This window comes from Aulonocara sp. 'chitande type north' Nkhata Bay, linkage group LG9 (genome assembly GCF_057382095.1).
Source record: "Aulonocara sp. 'chitande type north' Nkhata Bay isolate Kocher_YH1m ecotype deep benthic linkage group LG9, A_spYH_male_GT1.1, whole genome shotgun sequence".
NCBI classification, from domain to species: domain Eukaryota; kingdom Metazoa; phylum Chordata; class Actinopteri; order Cichliformes; family Cichlidae; genus Aulonocara; species Aulonocara sp. 'chitande type north' Nkhata Bay.
The window spans coordinates 18,930,036-18,946,355 of NC_141352.1; the positions used below are offsets into that span (position 1 = coordinate 18,930,036).

Here is a 16,320-nt window from a genome sequence, read left to right on the forward strand (position 1 = left end):
CTAAAGAGTGCAGACTGCAAAACTGAAAAGGTGTCTGGATGAAAATAATAAGTGCTTCCTTACAGAGACTCCAAAATCTAAAGACATAGGGTTTGAATTCGACAGTGTATCATGGAGGATTTAGATGATTTTGTGTGTTGATATGCCCCTAAGCAACCAAGAAATCTGTTAATTTAAAAACCTGCACTGTAGTCACAAATACAATAAGGAAAATGTAAGCTTTAAAGGTGAAGTTCATTGCTGCCCACAGCTAATAAAATAAAGAGAGAAGGAGAAAAGTTCATCATATTTTTTTACACTTTTGATATTGAAGGCCTCCACAGGGAGACTGTAACACTCATGGCACCTGGAATGAAAGATGAATGATGCGTCTGAAATTAATGGGAAAGGCCAAAGTGTAGGCTGTCAGCTGAGCAGTGAACCTGAGACAAAGATTAAAAGGATAGAAATGGCTGCCAGGGTGACTCACCTTGATTAAATCTGAGAGTAATTTCATACAGTCCTACTTCAGAAGACCGGACCCTGCAATCGCATTAAACAGGACACTTCTGAATAACGTTTTTTTTTTTGGTGAGTTTCTGCGGTCACAGTCATGTTAACCCTCTCGGACTGAAAAACTAAATTTAACCAAATCATGTCAATAATACACCTTTGAATGTATTTAAATGGACGTCATTATAAAAGTGTAAATCACAATCAGAACCTCTCTAAGTAATGTTTCCAATCCCACTGCTGATGTTAAGGTGGGTTTGGCCAGGTTTTAGGGGAAGTCAGATTTTACTTACTTATGTTTTACTTGTATGTTTAGAATTTATCAGTTTCAACTTATGATTCACCTATTTTCAGCAGTTTGATCAATACTTGGTACTCAAACCTTTTTTTTTTATCTATACCTAAGAACACATACATTTTTTCAGCTTAAATAATTTAGTCAATAATTTATTTCAAATAATTATCTATAAGGGGAAAACAATTATCCATTATGTACCTTCTTCCTTTCTCTGCTTGCGATTTCTGACACTTAAGTACTCCCACAGTTCAAAGAAATGGAGTTAGTGGGGTTAGGTTAAATGATAATTCCAGATTGCCCATAGGTATGAATGGTGATCTGTCTCTCTGTGACAAACAGGTGACCCGTCCGCAGTAGCCTGCATTTCCCTCCATGACAGCTGGGATAGATTCCAGCCCCCTACGACTCTGAAATGGATACGAGGATAGATGAATGTATCTACTACTTTTGGGTTTTCTGTGTGAGTTATTTCATTGCTCTATCATTATTCTTCCTATTTTAAAATACACTCAACAAAAATATAAACGCAACACCTTTGTTACTGCTCCCATTCCCCATGGGATGGACGTAGAGACCTAAAATTCATTCCAGATACACAATATAACCATCCCTCCCAAACAGTGGTCACAAATCAGTCCAAATGTGTGGTAGTGGGCACATCTGCCATATTGAGATAATCCATCCCACCTCACAGGTGTGCCACATCAGGATGCTGATCTGACATCATGAGTAGTGCACAGGTGTACCTCAGACTGCCCACAACAAAAGGCCACCCTGGAATGTGCAGTTTTGTCTCACAGCAAAATGCCACAGATGCCACAAGCAATGAGGGAGCGTGCAATTGGCATGCTGACAGCAGGAATGTCAACCAGATCTGTCGCCCATGCATTGAATGTTCATTTCTCAACCATAAGCCGTCTCCACAGGCGTTTCAGAGAATATGGCAGCACATCCAACCGGCCTCACAACCGCAGACCTCGTGTAACCACACCAGCCCAGGACCTCCACATCCAGCAGGTTCACCTCCAAGATCGTCTGAGACCAGCCACCCAGACAGCTGCTGGAACAATTGGTTTGCACAACCAAACAATTTCTGCACAAACTGTCAGAAACCGTCTCAGGGACGCTCAACTGCATGCCCGTCGTCCTCATCGGGGTCTTGACCTGACTCCAGCTCGTCGCCGTAACAGACGTGTGTGGGCAAATGCTCACATTCGATGGCGTCTGGCACGTTGGAGAGGTGTGCGCTTCACGGATGAATCATGGTTCACATTGTTCAGGGCAGATGGCAGCTGAGAATGTCCCAGTTCTTGCATGGCCAGCATACTCACCGGACATGTCACCCATTGAGCATGTTCGGGATGTGCTTGACCGGCGTATACGACAGCGTGTACCAGTTCCCACAAATATCCAACAACCTCGCACAGCCATTGAAGTGGAGTGGACCAACATTCCACAGGCCACAATTGACAATCTGATAGACTCCATGCGACGATGTGTTGCACTGCATGAGGCAAATGGTGGTCACACCAGATACTGACCGGTTCTGGGTCCCCAGACCCCCAATAGCGCAAAAAACTGCACATTCCAGGGTGGCCTTTTGTTGTGGGCAGTCTGAGGTACACCTGTGCACTACTCATGATGTCAGATCAGCATCCTGATGTGGCACACCTGTGAGGTGGGATGGATTATCTCAATATGGCAGATGTGCCCACTACCACACATTTGGACTGATTTGTGACCACTGTTTGGGAGGGATGGTTATATTGTGTATCTGGAATGAATTTTAGGTCTCTACGTCCATCCCATGGGGAATGGGAGCAAAAACAAAAGTGTTGCGTTTATATTTTTGTTGAGTGTATATACATTACCTTCACAATACTGAGACAGCTTACTTCAACACTGTATCCACATTGTCCTGAAAAGTTATGCGTTTTTACTAATCTTCTATTATTTATTTGAATTTTGGGTTTTCAAACTTGTATCTATTGCCCTTTACTTATACTTGTTCAGTATATGCGATTATGGTTTGAATCCTGGACAAGCCCCCATTTGTTATGCCTGGCTTATTTAGGATGTAACAACAAAAGTAGAGTTACAGAGCAAAAATGTATTGATCATAATTCAAAAATGGTGAACAAAAGAAAACTGTCATGGTCCTGGGTCGGTGACCCAGTGCTTTTAGTTTATTATCATTTTCTAGTTTATTAGATTGATGATTATTATTGTTTGAGTTCTATGTGGTATATTCGGTCTGCCTCTGAGTCTGCGTCTGTGTCTCTGTCTGTCTATGGTGTCACCCCGTCTGTTTGTGAATCTGTCTGTTTAGTTCTGTGTCTTGTTTGGTTCCCCGTGTCTGAGTTTCCTGTTTTATTATGAAGGCCTCAGTCTGATGTGAGTGTGTTCAGTTTACGTTTCCCCTGTCCCGTCAGCTCTGATTCCTCCCAGCTGTGTTGCCCTCCTGTCTCTCATCCCCTGATTACTGGTGTGTGTATTTAAGCCCTGTGTGTTCTCCTGCCTGTTGCCGGTTTGTCTGTGTTACTCTGTGGTCCACGGTGTCCTGTCCCTCGTCTGTGGCGCGCTGCCTCTCACCCCATTCTGGTACCCTCTTGGGTTTGTCATTTAGCTTTTCCAGTTTAGATCTTTAGTTTTGTCTTCCCTCTTGCCTGTTTTGCCTTCTCACCACTGTGTAAATAAAACATCACCAGCATTATCATCTACTGGGGCGATCGTGGCTCAAGAGTTAGGAGTTCGCCTTGTAATCGGAAGGTTGCCGGTTCGAGCCCCGGCTTGGACAGTCTCGGTCGTTGTGTCCTTGGGCAAGACACTTCACCCGTTGCCTACTGGTGGTGGTCAGAGGGCCCGGTGGCGCCAGTGTCCGGCAGCCTCGCCTCTGTCAGTGCGCCCCAGGGTGGCTGTGGCTACAATGTAGCTTGCCATCACCAGTGTGTGAATGTGTGTGTGAATGGGTGGATGACTGGATATGTAAAGCGCTTTGGGGTCCTTAGGGACTAGAAAAGCGCTATATAAATACAGGCCATTTACCATTTACTGCCTGCGTTTTGGGTCCTTTCTCCCTTCAATACCACACGGCTCGCCTCGGCAGCCGTGACAAAAACGAATCTAAAGCTACATGTGGCTTAAACTTGGAATAACTACAACAAAGTCAAGCCAAAGCAAATAAAAAACAAGTGTTCCAGGAAGAGAGAGACACATTTCTGAAGGAAATCAGCTTGCATATGCTCCCAATCAGGTGAAGTCATTTCCTTTATTAGATGGGAGAGCTGCTAATTAGAACCTGCAGGAGAAAACAAAGGGCAGGCCTACTACTGAAGGCATAGGACAGTCAAAATACAGAAAAGCACGTAGCATGATTACCCCTGTCATTTGCAATGGAGCCTAAATGAGGCCAAGAGATAGCTTCTGATATACCCATCTTTCACACAGTGGGGAAAAAACATTTTTCTTGGTGTATATATATTTCTAATGGAGCTACTGACATGAAATTTTCAGCAGAAGCTGGTGAACCTAATTGATGACATAGAAAAAGGCAGTTATTAATTTGCACTGATAGAGGGCAGGATTGCTTTCTAAACATAGAAAGATTTCAGCTGGTTTCTTGAATTGCCCTTTTGCACATGCTTTTCTTCACATGTTCAATACTAATTCACTGTATCACTCCACTTTATCGCACATAACTTAATTTATAGAATTATTTGTTTTGATTTCTTTGCATGTGTGGATTACTCTTGTTACCAACATCTGGTGAAAAAAACAACTCAATAGCTTCCTTAGAGATACATTTACTGAAAAAATGTTTATATGTTTTGTACTTATTTTCCCCACTGTATGTGGGAAACAGGACAAGTGGGAAACCTACCAAACACTAGACATGCAAATAAAGAATAGAAAACATTAGTTTAATATTTACTTACCGTATTTTTCAGATAATAAGGTGCACTGTCGATGAACGGGTCTGTTTTCATACATAAGGCACACTGGATTATAAGGCGCATTAAGCAAAACAAAGCAGTCAGATAAGTCAAACAACTCAACTCATTCTTCTTGCTTCCTCCACTCCCGTAACATTGATTCATTAATGTTGAATTCTCTCGCAGCTGCTCTATTCCCATATTGTTGCAGTATATTAATGACTAACCTCATATTGTGGATGGATTATCTCAGTTGTTCTCCTGACTGAAGTTTGGTCCGTTTACAGCATCCTGCCATGTGATTGCATTTGTCCCTAACCATCGGGAATCCTCATGTTAACTTTTATAGAGTGAAAAAAAGTTAGCGTTCATCCTTCAGCTTCACTGTGCTAATGTTATGCTAACGTACCTGTGTCTCTAGTGATCACATAGCACATCATTATATACCAGCTAGTCCAACTTCAGTAACCCTATAAAAGTCACTGCTGTGCAGTTTTCTGTCTTCATTTATATTGGAAGTGATAGCAGAGCTGTAGGTTTTATTTTCAGAAATCTCTCAGTCAGAACATGCTATATCATGTTTAGGTGGAAACTAGCCAGCTAACTTTCTGTTAACTTCTAACTCCGTTAAATTTAATAAATTCTGTTTTCATGGATGCCTGGATGTTAAACTTAATTGTTACACCTGGTAAAGCAGCAACGCTGATCATTTTATTAAAGACAAAATAATTTAGACAGTTTGTAACTCTCAGTGATGCCGCAGTGCTCGTTTGACTTTGGGACCTGAAGGGGACAGAGTTTTGGACCCAGATTACTCCGTGAGGCTCCTGACTACAGTGGCCATAATGCTACAACAATCCATCGAGTGGTGCGGCTCCGTAGCTTACCAAAGTCGTACTAAAACATTTTTTGACAGATTTTTGAGCACCATGTACCACATAAAATCGGTTCGAGGTCAGTAAGCACAACCAGAATTCGTACATAAGGCGCACTGTCGATAAGTGTGCCTTATAATCCCAAAAATATGGTACTGAATAAACTGAAACGAGTCTATTGTCGATCAAACCACTAACACCCCCAAACTTACCTGTCTTTTATCCAAAAAACTAACCTAATAATGGAACTAGCACACACATCAGAAGGAATGTTTTTAGTGAATACTTCTGCGCTTTAGGTACCTGTGCAAAGGTTTCACAAGCCATGGTTGTTCCAACTTATTTGGAACGCTCCACTTGTGGCTCACATTTTACATGCACTCTCTCAACACATGTGTTAAACCAATTAACATTCAGATTTTTAAAATGTAATTCCATTTATATAACAATAAGGATTTTTAAGTACCCTGTGAACAAGTGCTCCTGGGATATGCAAACATACACCGTGCAGCAGCAGTACCTTCTTCAAACCACAGCTTGCCTTTTTTACTCTGTAAACTTGTTTATCACCCAAAGCGGATAAGGCAAACAGTGCTGCTGTTCTGTAAACATGTAGGAGGAGAAGTGCAAAAGAAATGTGAGCCATAAACACTTCAACAAGACCACCCAGCTGTTACGTCTATTTGTTAGGGGAAAGAGAGCTTCTCGACAGCAGTAGCCCCCGCCAATTAGGATAAAAGGGGTTAATCTCTGCTAATGAGGATAACATCTGACACTCATTGTTTAATTTAGATGCAATGTGGCACTGCAGGATTATATGTGAGCTCCTTTCTAGGTTGCAACTTCAAATATTTCTTTCTTTATTTGATGCGAGAACACTGATAAACACTTAAAAGACTGTGCTTTACAGAGATAACACAAATATGTCAGTGCTTTTGAATTAGTGGAAACAGAGACAATCTGTCAGAGTTGTAGGATACTTTTATGGGTTCAACTCTCAGATATTAAATAGACACTTGATATAGTTTTAGGCTAAAGATCTTTAAAGACCAATGCACATTTCAATGAAACTACTTTAGCATCATTCCCATCTCTGCAGAGCCTGGCATCAAAGGCTGAATATGTTCTGGACCAAATGTTAAGATTCAGACACCAACAACAAGAGAAGAACAGATACAAGACACTTTATTTTTATTTAATAAAAGACTGACAGCTTTTCTCATTACTCTCAAGGCTGGTCCTGTACCTTCAGCTGCATAAAGATTTAAACCCCTGAAAAGCACATCAATGACTCTGAACACTGACCCTAATGTGGAATGCTTAATTTTCCCAGACACAGCAATTTACTGTAAACAGCTTCTTTTTAAAAATCAATTTACATTTAGTCAAAGAAGCCTGATTTTTTTGTAATATTCTAAAATATTCATTAGAAACAAAGACTCTGAGGATTTAATATAAACATCCTATACAGTGCGTTTACACCCTAATCTTCTAAGGCTTCTTTTATGGCATAAAAAGCATATTGTTTGTTCGAGTCAGCACCAGCTAATCTGAATCGACACATTCATAAGGTCAGGCTGGAGATCCTTCTGCATTCTGAATGGCCTTTATTCCTCACTAACACGTCATTGGAAACATTCATCACATAGGTTTAGTCCATGCTGACATAATAGCATCCCAGTTTCTGCAGATTTGTTGGCTGCGCATCCATCCGTGACACAAAACACCCAAACCCAAAGGTGCTCTTTTGGATTGAGATGTGGTGATTGTGGAGGCCATTTGAGTATAGTGGATTCAGTCATGTCATGTTCAAGTAACCAGTCTGAGATTATTTGAGTTTTATGACATGTTGTGTTATCCTGCTGGAAGCAAGCATTACAAGATGGGTACACCGCAGTCATAAAGGGATGGACATGGTGAGGAAGGATACTTATTTATGCTGCGGTGTTTAAATGATGCTCATATTGTACTGAAGGGCCAAAGTGTGCCAAGAAAAACATCCTACACCAGTACACCACCATCAGCCTGAACAGTTTATACAAGGCAGGATGGATCCGTGCTTTCATGTTGGGGGCACGCCAAATTTAGACTGTACCATCCAAAAATCACAGCAGAGATCAAAACTCATCAGAAGTTTTTCCAGTCTTCTGTTGTCCAATTTTGGTGACCTCGTGTGAACGGTATCCTCCGTTTCCTGTTCTTTGCTGACAGGAGTGACACCCAATGTCATCTTCTGCTTCTTCTTCAAGGTTTAAAGTAATATGTGCATATCTTGGCTGTAATAATCGGTTATTTGAGCTAGTGCTGCCTTCCTATCAACTTGGTCATTCTCCTCTGACCTCTGGCATCAACAGATAACTGTTGCTCACTGGATATTTTCAGACCATTTTCTGTAAACCCTAGAGATGGTAATGTGGGAAAATCCCAGTAAATCAGCAGTTTCTGAAATAACCAGACCAGCCCGTCTGACCCCAACAACCATCCCACATTCAAACTCATATAAATCACCTTTCTTCTCTATTCTGACTCTCAGTTGGAACTTCAGCAGATCATCTCCAATACTAAATGCACTCATTTGCTGCAATGTGATTGGCTGATTAGATATTTGAATGAACAACAATATCATAAAGTGGTTGGTAAGGATATATGTGGACTTTATTTACTCCATGTTTAACCCTTGTGTGGTGTTCATATTTTTGTTACTCAGCCAGTGTTCATGGGTCTGGTGGACCCGCTAGAGTTTTGGCTTTCCAAATTAACACTATCAAAAAATTTTATGTTAAATTACTCAACAGATGTTTACTTCATCCCAATTACAAGCCATATGAACAGCAAACATGGTTAATTTTTTCCCTTTACCTTTGTTAGATCACATTTATGAATTAATGTGCTTCTCGTTTTTTTTTGTTTTTGTTTTTTTATAAAATGTTATAAAAAAATAAATCAGTTATAATCAAGTGGAGTGAGTGGAACACATTTACACGTGAAGCAATATGTTTCACAACTAAATGGGATCAGCTGCTCATCAATGGTGACATTAGGCCCAGGTTTGTAAAACAGGGGGAGGTGGTGCACACACTTATCCCACACTGTCCTGATGGCAGCTAGCTTGTCTCACTGCCGTCGAGCTGGTCTGTCGTCTCGGTTATCATAACGGATAATCCTGGAAATTTTGTGGAAGTTTTCCAGAGACACTGATGAACGGAAAGGTTCTTGCCGGTTTCTGCATCCCACAGGGATTCTGTGGATTCCCCTTTGGACCTGAAAACTCCTGCAAGGATAAGAACCCCAAAGTAGGCCTTTGAATTGAATTTGGTCCATCTCCTTCCACCTCTCTCCAAAAACACACCTTCCTTCTAGATTACTGCAATCCAGAATAATTTTCTGGATGGGAATCTGGGATGAAAAGCTCAAATGAAGACTTGATGTCCTGCACATGAGTAACTGTCAGCCATGTTGGCCCTGGCTTATCACAGTAACAGCTCTGCAGGGTGGCTCATTTCTTGGGCAAGAAGACCATTCAATTTCACCAGTTATTGACATCCATATTTCTTCACTTGCTGTCTGGTGGGCTTGTTCTGGTCCTGGAGCTGGCAGCAGATGGGGTGCTCGTCTTCGTTTTGTTACTAAATGATGCTCAACCTCATCCTCTTCTTCAAAGTCACTGTCAGACTGAATTTTCAGAAATGTGAAATATTCTGAAACCTCTTTGTCAACATCATCATCCGAAGCCCCTCTTCCAAAATCAATTGGATGGCCCTCGCAGCAGATAATCTTTTGCCATCTTGATCAGTTGTGATAAGGAACCACACTGGCAAAGTCTTATTTATAGTATTATGCCCCTAATTTGCAGGTGGGACAGGGTATGAGAAAATAAAATTTGGATCCCTCAAGAAAGAGGGTAAAATGTGTGGGAATGTAAGAGCAGACGGTGTTGATAGTTGAATTTTCAACAATGTTGCAACTTTGTGCGGGAGCAGGAGGGGAAGAAAACACTATCAGCAGCACGAGAAAGGAGAAGGACAGAGTGTGGGAACACAGGACCTGCACTTTCAACACTTTTATTAGACCTGGGTCCAGTGGACCCGAACACCTTGTATGTAATGTAAATGCGTGGGGGGAGGTACAGTATGAGGTCATTGAAAATTAGTTCGGATTTATGTTCTTCACAGAAAATAAGCCAAAGCCAATGAATTTCAGGTTGAAAAAATAATTAATTGTTTAATTTTTCTTTTGAGAAAAACTGAAAACGGGTCTCACAGACCCGAACACCATACAAGGGTTAATGTCATAACTTTAAAGCTTCTCTATCAAGTGTGTTGTGTAACCTGTTGCAACACTAGTAGTTTTATGCACATTTTCTCCCTTCCCAACAGGCTTTATTCTATCTTTGATGTTAAATACATAAATAAAACTATATTTACTATATTATCTAGTGTCACAGGGCTGTTCCACAATATTCTCCATGTGTTTAAAAGCTTCAAAACATTTTTGAGTTTCATTTGTTTCTGTCAGTGACTGCAAGTCTCTTTGACACTGTAAGAGCTCCATCTGGTGTAATATTTGGAAAGTACACTCAGTGTGGTCAGTGTTTCAGGTGTGCTGTGGCATATTATTGGCATATTATTTCTAATTTGGTTACTTGGCCAAAATCTTTTTTGATTTGTTTTGCATGCAATTTCAGATTTAAAATTCTGCATATAGACATATATAAAAGTTAAATGGGCCCATTAGTCAAAGTAATTAACATTTTTGCTGCAGGTTTTCCTGCCATGAACTCACAAAGCAAAAATAAGGAAATGGAAAAAAAGACACTATTTATTAATGAAATGTCAGTTTTACCAGATGGGGAAAATGCCCTGTAATCAAAAGCGTTTTTGGCAGTTACAATAAATGACACAGTTCCATCATTTTCAATCATTATAAATAGAGTCACAAAACAGTAAACCCACAATTTATACAAATAACTGTTCTTCATTTTAAAAGAGAAACCGTCCAAGGATTAGAGACTCAGGCTGGTCTCGCGAACATAAAGGGTTTTCTAACCTGCAAACTTGAAAACTGTCACATTTCAGTTACAGGCTGCATTTGTACTGTATGTTTTCTTCTAAAAACAAACTTTATCCTTCGTTTTCATTTCAAGAGGAAAAAAAAAAATGCTCCAAATGGTTTGGTTCAACATCTTAAAAACATTTTGTTACAAATCATTTGGTCAGCAGTGTATTTAAATACAGTTTCTCTACTGGAAAATGCTGAATCAGTAAAACCTCCTACATATCAAAAATATTAGCATCACCAAAATCCTACGCACAAAATATCCAGTAGCGGCTGACAGGCATAGGATTTTTAAAACCAATACCGAACAATATTTTTTCTTCTGGCTTCACAAAACATAAAGTTCCCGAACATTTGTTATCTGTAATTTCTTTATGAGTCCTTACTGAGATATCATGACAGCGTACTTTAAAAATAATCTTGCTTTATTGTCACAACAAGTTGCAGATTACTCGTTTATGCTCAGCCAGACTCTACTCAGATCAGCTGGTTGTGTTTGTGGCGTTCACACTAATGCTGCCCACAGAGATGTTGCAGAGGGTCCTCTGGTTCACACACTACACCAACATTCATACCATGGATGAAGGGCGTGTTCTCCATCTCTCCTTTACTTTTTAATTTTTATTTAGGATGGTTATACATAGATGCCGATATCAACAGCGAACATACCCGCCGCGTCAATATAACAGTTGGACTCAATTAATCAGTAGCATAACAATTAAAAACAAAATTATGTTGTTTGAACAGTTCACTATTCCCTAATCTACTTGAAACCTCGCAGCCCCAGTGAACTTCAGTGAATCTAAAGGCTTTTCATCAAGCAAATGCCAGGAGTTCAGGATAAAACAACCTTTTTAAGAAAAAAGTAAAGTCTAGCATTACTAAAGGGCACACATGTGTAAACTGAAGCTACATTACAATAAAACTAATAAGCTTTTTTGTCCCTCTCTAACAGTGCAATAAAGTTAAAGACCTTCGGATTGATGTAAGAAATGCAGCCTTTAAAAGTCCTCGAACAAGGGATCAAACATTAAAAAAGAAAGGATGGATTTTACATAATTCCTGATGCTACATGTTTAACTAACTCTATAAAACTAACGATCTACTTCCTCTGATATTGAGTGCAACTTTTAGCCATTAAAAACGGAGTGCGTAAGAAAAACAAAAACTGACAGTAAAATTATTCTTAGTCTACTTCTTCAGCAGCACAGCAGTGGTATTTATCTAGATTTCTATGTTTACATCAATGTGAGAAACAAATATTGGATCTACTCCACTCCCTAGGAAATAGAGGCTTTTGAAACAAACCAACAGGTAAACAGAAAACAGGAACATATTCAAAGGATAATTTCCATAACTGTCTCCATAAATAGTGCAGTTTTTCTAACAAACTGCAATATAATCAGTGCTTTTACACGTTCACATACTTTCTCATATGTGGAAACATGAAATAGGAATTACACTGGAGAAGAAGGATTACTTATTGTTGGAAATGCGTACATTCAATCCAAAATATGCTGTTTAATATCCTGTTATAGGTAGTTAAAAAAAAAAAACCTTTCATGTTCTTGTCTATGAATTTTAATAATACCTTTATAAGAAGGGCTTGCTTCTTCTTTTTGCATCTTTGTGAATGCATACCAGACTCCCAAGGCCCGTACTATGAAGCTGGATTTGGCAGACACTCATCTTGCTCCTTTGTCTGCAGTGGGTGTGTTGCTTTCAGTCTCTTTTATGTGTTTAACCTTTTCATGTTTCCCCCATTGTATTATTTTATCTTCCTTTGTAAAATCAGCTGCTATACTGCCAGCAGTTGTCCACGTTTGTGATTGGTCAGATACTGCCAACACCACCCCTTTCAATTGAAGGTCCAAAGGAGACCCTGGGTTAACTTCAGGGAGTCAATAATTAGCTTCACGTGACTGCTGAATGCCAGCGTTAGCAAAAGTGAACAGGTAGCATAAAGACACCCTGGTATGTTGAACTTTCTTCATAGTACAGGCCTCAGGAAGAACAGCTAAGGCCGACCTTAGCAATAGCTTAATAAAACAAGCATATTGATATCATCACAATTTAGAGATCAACAGCAAGCTTATTTTGGAGATGAGGTGAAACAACTTTCTTCTAACGAGGGGTCTAAAATGAGTCGTTGTTAAAAAAACAAACAAACCTCAAAATCAAACCACAGCTGAACATATGATTAACACATTCCCTTTCAGAACAGACTGTGAAGTTGCTAAATAACGAAGCCCTTAAATGTGAACCTTTGCAACGAGAAGCTGAGCACTGGCTATAAAATATATAACAAAATAAACCAAACCCATCAACCATATTTGCACTGCCACACAGAAAGAAGTAGAGCAACCATAGCTTTATATTTACACATTTGATTTTTTTTTTTCCTTTTTAGGCTATAGAGTAATTCAGTTAAGCTACATTAAATAATTTAGTTATCATACGCCTACCAGCGCAGGACGGACTATCTTATTTTCTGGGAAAAGTACAACTGAAATCAATTTTAACTTGATGTCACTGAGTGTAAAATGATTATGAAAAGCTAATCAGTGCTCTGTGACAACAGAAATACTGAGCTGGGTGTGAGAACAAATGCATTCAATTATAAACCCACCAACATAACGGGAAAAACTTTGACTGAAAAAAAGCTCTTCCATCTTCTTTCAAAACTTTTCCCAAAAGTTGGGCTTGACTGGGATTCATCAGTGTTGTTCTTCATATGCATTTTTTCCTGGTTTGAGGTTAATCGGAGCATTTTAAGAATCCAAAAATCACTGCTTTTTCCGATATTCTTGTTGTACACAAATGTACAGAAAGTTGGAGTACATACTGCACATGAGAAAATACGAGCCTGTTATTGTACTTTTTCAATCTTTTGTTAAAAATCCACAAGACATCTTCGTTATCGTGGATCGAGCCGATTACGTCCTCGCTCTTTCTCGCCTGCACTGAAAACTGCAGCGGTGCAACAAATTTCGCTGTCCTGCGCTCCTCAGACGCCACAGTCGCTGGTTCTGTCTTGGACTTTGCGAGTCAGGATGAGCACGGTAGACAAGGAGGCAACGGAAACGTGGAAGAGGAGCTGCCACGCGTTTCTCAAGCCGAGCAGGTGCAAGTTGCATAGGACGATCACACTTAACAGAGTGAAGCACTTCAGTTTCTTCACAGATGAGTGGAAAAGGTAGAGGTGGCACTACGGAGCGATTCACACGGAGAAGCGTCAGAGAAAGATGGACGGCAGCATATTTCTGTTTGCAATCAAGAGTCAAGCTACTATGTGAACTACTATTTACCTGAAAAACACAGCAAGCAAATGCCAGGAGAAATGCCACAACATTCCAAATGCTTTCATAATCATCCTGCGAAAACAAAAATAATACATAAACTTTTAAAAAAGTTGATTTGTTTTCCGGTCTCAGTCGGCTTGCTGCATTTATTTCTGATTAATTCACCCAATTTGTGCACACCTCATGATAACAACTCAGCTTTCACCGTAAAATGCTAATGCACAGCGGTCAGTTCAGCCAGCTTACCTTATCTGTAATTAAAATTAGCTTACGCAAGCCTATTTCCAAATATCCCGACTTAAACAAACAAACAAACAAACTGGTTTGCTATGCAAGAGAGAAAGTTACAACTTATGATTGTTTTTCACATCATTTAGACTCCCCAAATAAACAGCACCATTAATAATATTTGAAATGACAGTAATCAGATGCCAGCACTAATTGTACCTGGAACGTGTACTCCATGAGGTGAACCCCACGGATAACATTCAAAGACGCACACATGATATTGAGGATGAGAGAGAGGATGCCCGGGGCCGTCACTGGTTCCAGTCTTTGATTTTGACCTGTTAAACACAAGAAAGCGACAATATAAACACTTCAAAACAAGAAAACACAATGAGAAGCAAGAAAATATCCTCATTCCTGCATTACAAAGAATTCATACTGGCTGTCAAAGGCAGGAAGCAGAGTGCTCTGTTTCAAGTGCTTTTAGCCTTACCAGATCCAGGACCCTGCTCCATGTGCCCATTTGCAGTGCCATTGGTTAGCTCCACCTCATCCAGGTTTATTACTTGAGGTGGATGGATCCTCAGCTCCTCCTGGACTTCTGCCAAAGTCACCTCTAGGGCCGGGCCACCACTGTGGTTGTACTGCTGCTTCAGCTTCTGAATAATGCTGTCTGTCAGTTGGCAGCAAGATTCAGAGGTAAATTCAAAGATTTAATTTATTTAATTGTGTGTTAACACATCTTAAATTTAAAGCAAAAGAAAGAAAAAACTTTTGCAATCCCAAAAGACACTATCAAATCTATATGAGGCAATTTCGCTCCCCTCACCAAATTCCAAAAATGGATATGGCCTGGCTGCCAAGGCAACAACAGTGCTTTTGAAGCATGCTGTGAACTCCCAGCGCAGATCTTCCAGGAAGCAGAAGGCTTTAGCAACAGGGAGGCTGCAGTGACACACAGTCATGTAGGATACACCCTCTGAAGAGACGAAGCTGAACAGGTGAGAGGAGAAAAGGTGTTTAGTAAACAAACAGCCTGAAGCAGCGTGACGTGGATGCCCCTCTGTTCACATGGACAACACTGCGTATGTCGACCGTACCACAAAACCAAATACGTGCCGATTTGCTTTAAGGCTGTGTGTTGTGCATTTTTGCAGTTAGACAGGTTCTTATGAATCTGTGTGCTGCTGCTGCTGCTTTTCGTTTGTTGCGTGCTTACTATATATTGAGCTCCTGGCCCTTAATGGTCCCTCTGTCGGGGAAGCGGGCCAGCGCCTTGCTGATGGTCTTAATCTGCTGCTTCCTCTGCTGGAGCTCTCGGTTGTGTTCAAAGTCTGTGGAGGCTGACAGGGGGAGTCCATCCCTGACCCGAACCACAAAGGCAAACAGGATCACAGACATTATCCACTCGGTCCATGAAGCACACACTGCCTACGCAGAGCACAAAGCAAGATCAGATTACTGTTATCATATTGATTGGAATAGCACATTTAAGTTGGGGATATAGTGCTGATGATAGCTGTTATATAAACTGTCAGTAGTATAAATAAATACAGCTAGTATCATGCTAATAACACATAAAATAAACTGAGCTGTTAGTCTTACACTCAAATTTAGTATTCTATATTTTTTACACTACATTTTCCTTTCTTATCAAATTGTGTGTTATTATTCTATTATAATAAAATACTTCATGTAGAATATTTTGGTCACAATATTTCTTCTTCTTCTTCTTTCAGCTGCTTCTGTCCCCATCGGACCCTATCCTCAGAATTGTCCTCTGGCACACCAACTCTCCGCATGTCCTCTTTCACTATACATCAACAAAGCTCCTCTATGGTCTTCCTCTTTTCCTACTGCCTGGCAGCTCTGTATCCATCCACTACTCCTGCTTTCCACATATCCAAAGCATTTCAGCCTTGCCTCTCTAACTCTCTAGCTCTAAACCTAAACAAAATAAACCTAAACCTAAATAAAATCTTAACATTCTCACCTCTGGCACCTCCAGCTGTGCCTCCTGTTTTTTTGTTTGTTTTTTTGTCAGTGCCACCGTCTCCAAACCATAAATGAAAGGAGGTCTAACTTGCAAACCATCTAGTAAAACTTCCCTTTCACTCTTGCTGGTATCCTTCTGCCAC

General features: G+C 40.3%; 1 protein-coding gene across 2 annotated transcripts in view; it reads right to left on the reverse strand.

Annotated features, from left to right (window-relative positions):
• Positions 1-9,650: 9,650 nt before the first annotated feature.
• sec22c (SEC22 homolog C, vesicle trafficking protein) overlaps positions 9,651-16,320 on the reverse strand; it is a 7,505-nt gene continuing 835 nt past the window's right edge. Inside the window, exons 1-7 of one of the 2 annotated variants that reach the window (XM_086306317.1) lie at positions 16,176-16,320; positions 15,402-15,613; positions 15,012-15,175; positions 14,676-14,855; positions 14,402-14,520; positions 13,961-14,026; positions 9,651-13,860 (exon numbers count right to left, since the gene is read on the reverse strand). The exon at positions 16,176-16,320 is cut by the window's right edge and continues 357 nt beyond it. In XM_086306317.1, coding sequence (XP_086162443.1) covers positions 13,660-13,860; positions 13,961-14,026; positions 14,402-14,520; positions 14,676-14,855; positions 15,012-15,175; positions 15,402-15,583 — 912 coding nt within the window. In that variant the 5' untranslated portion in view covers positions 15,584-15,613; positions 16,176-16,320 and the 3' untranslated portion in view covers positions 9,651-13,659. The remainder of the gene's footprint in view (positions 13,861-13,960; positions 14,027-14,401; positions 14,521-14,675; positions 14,856-15,011; positions 15,176-15,401; positions 15,614-16,175) is intronic. The other variant, XM_086306316.1, reaches the window with a different exon arrangement.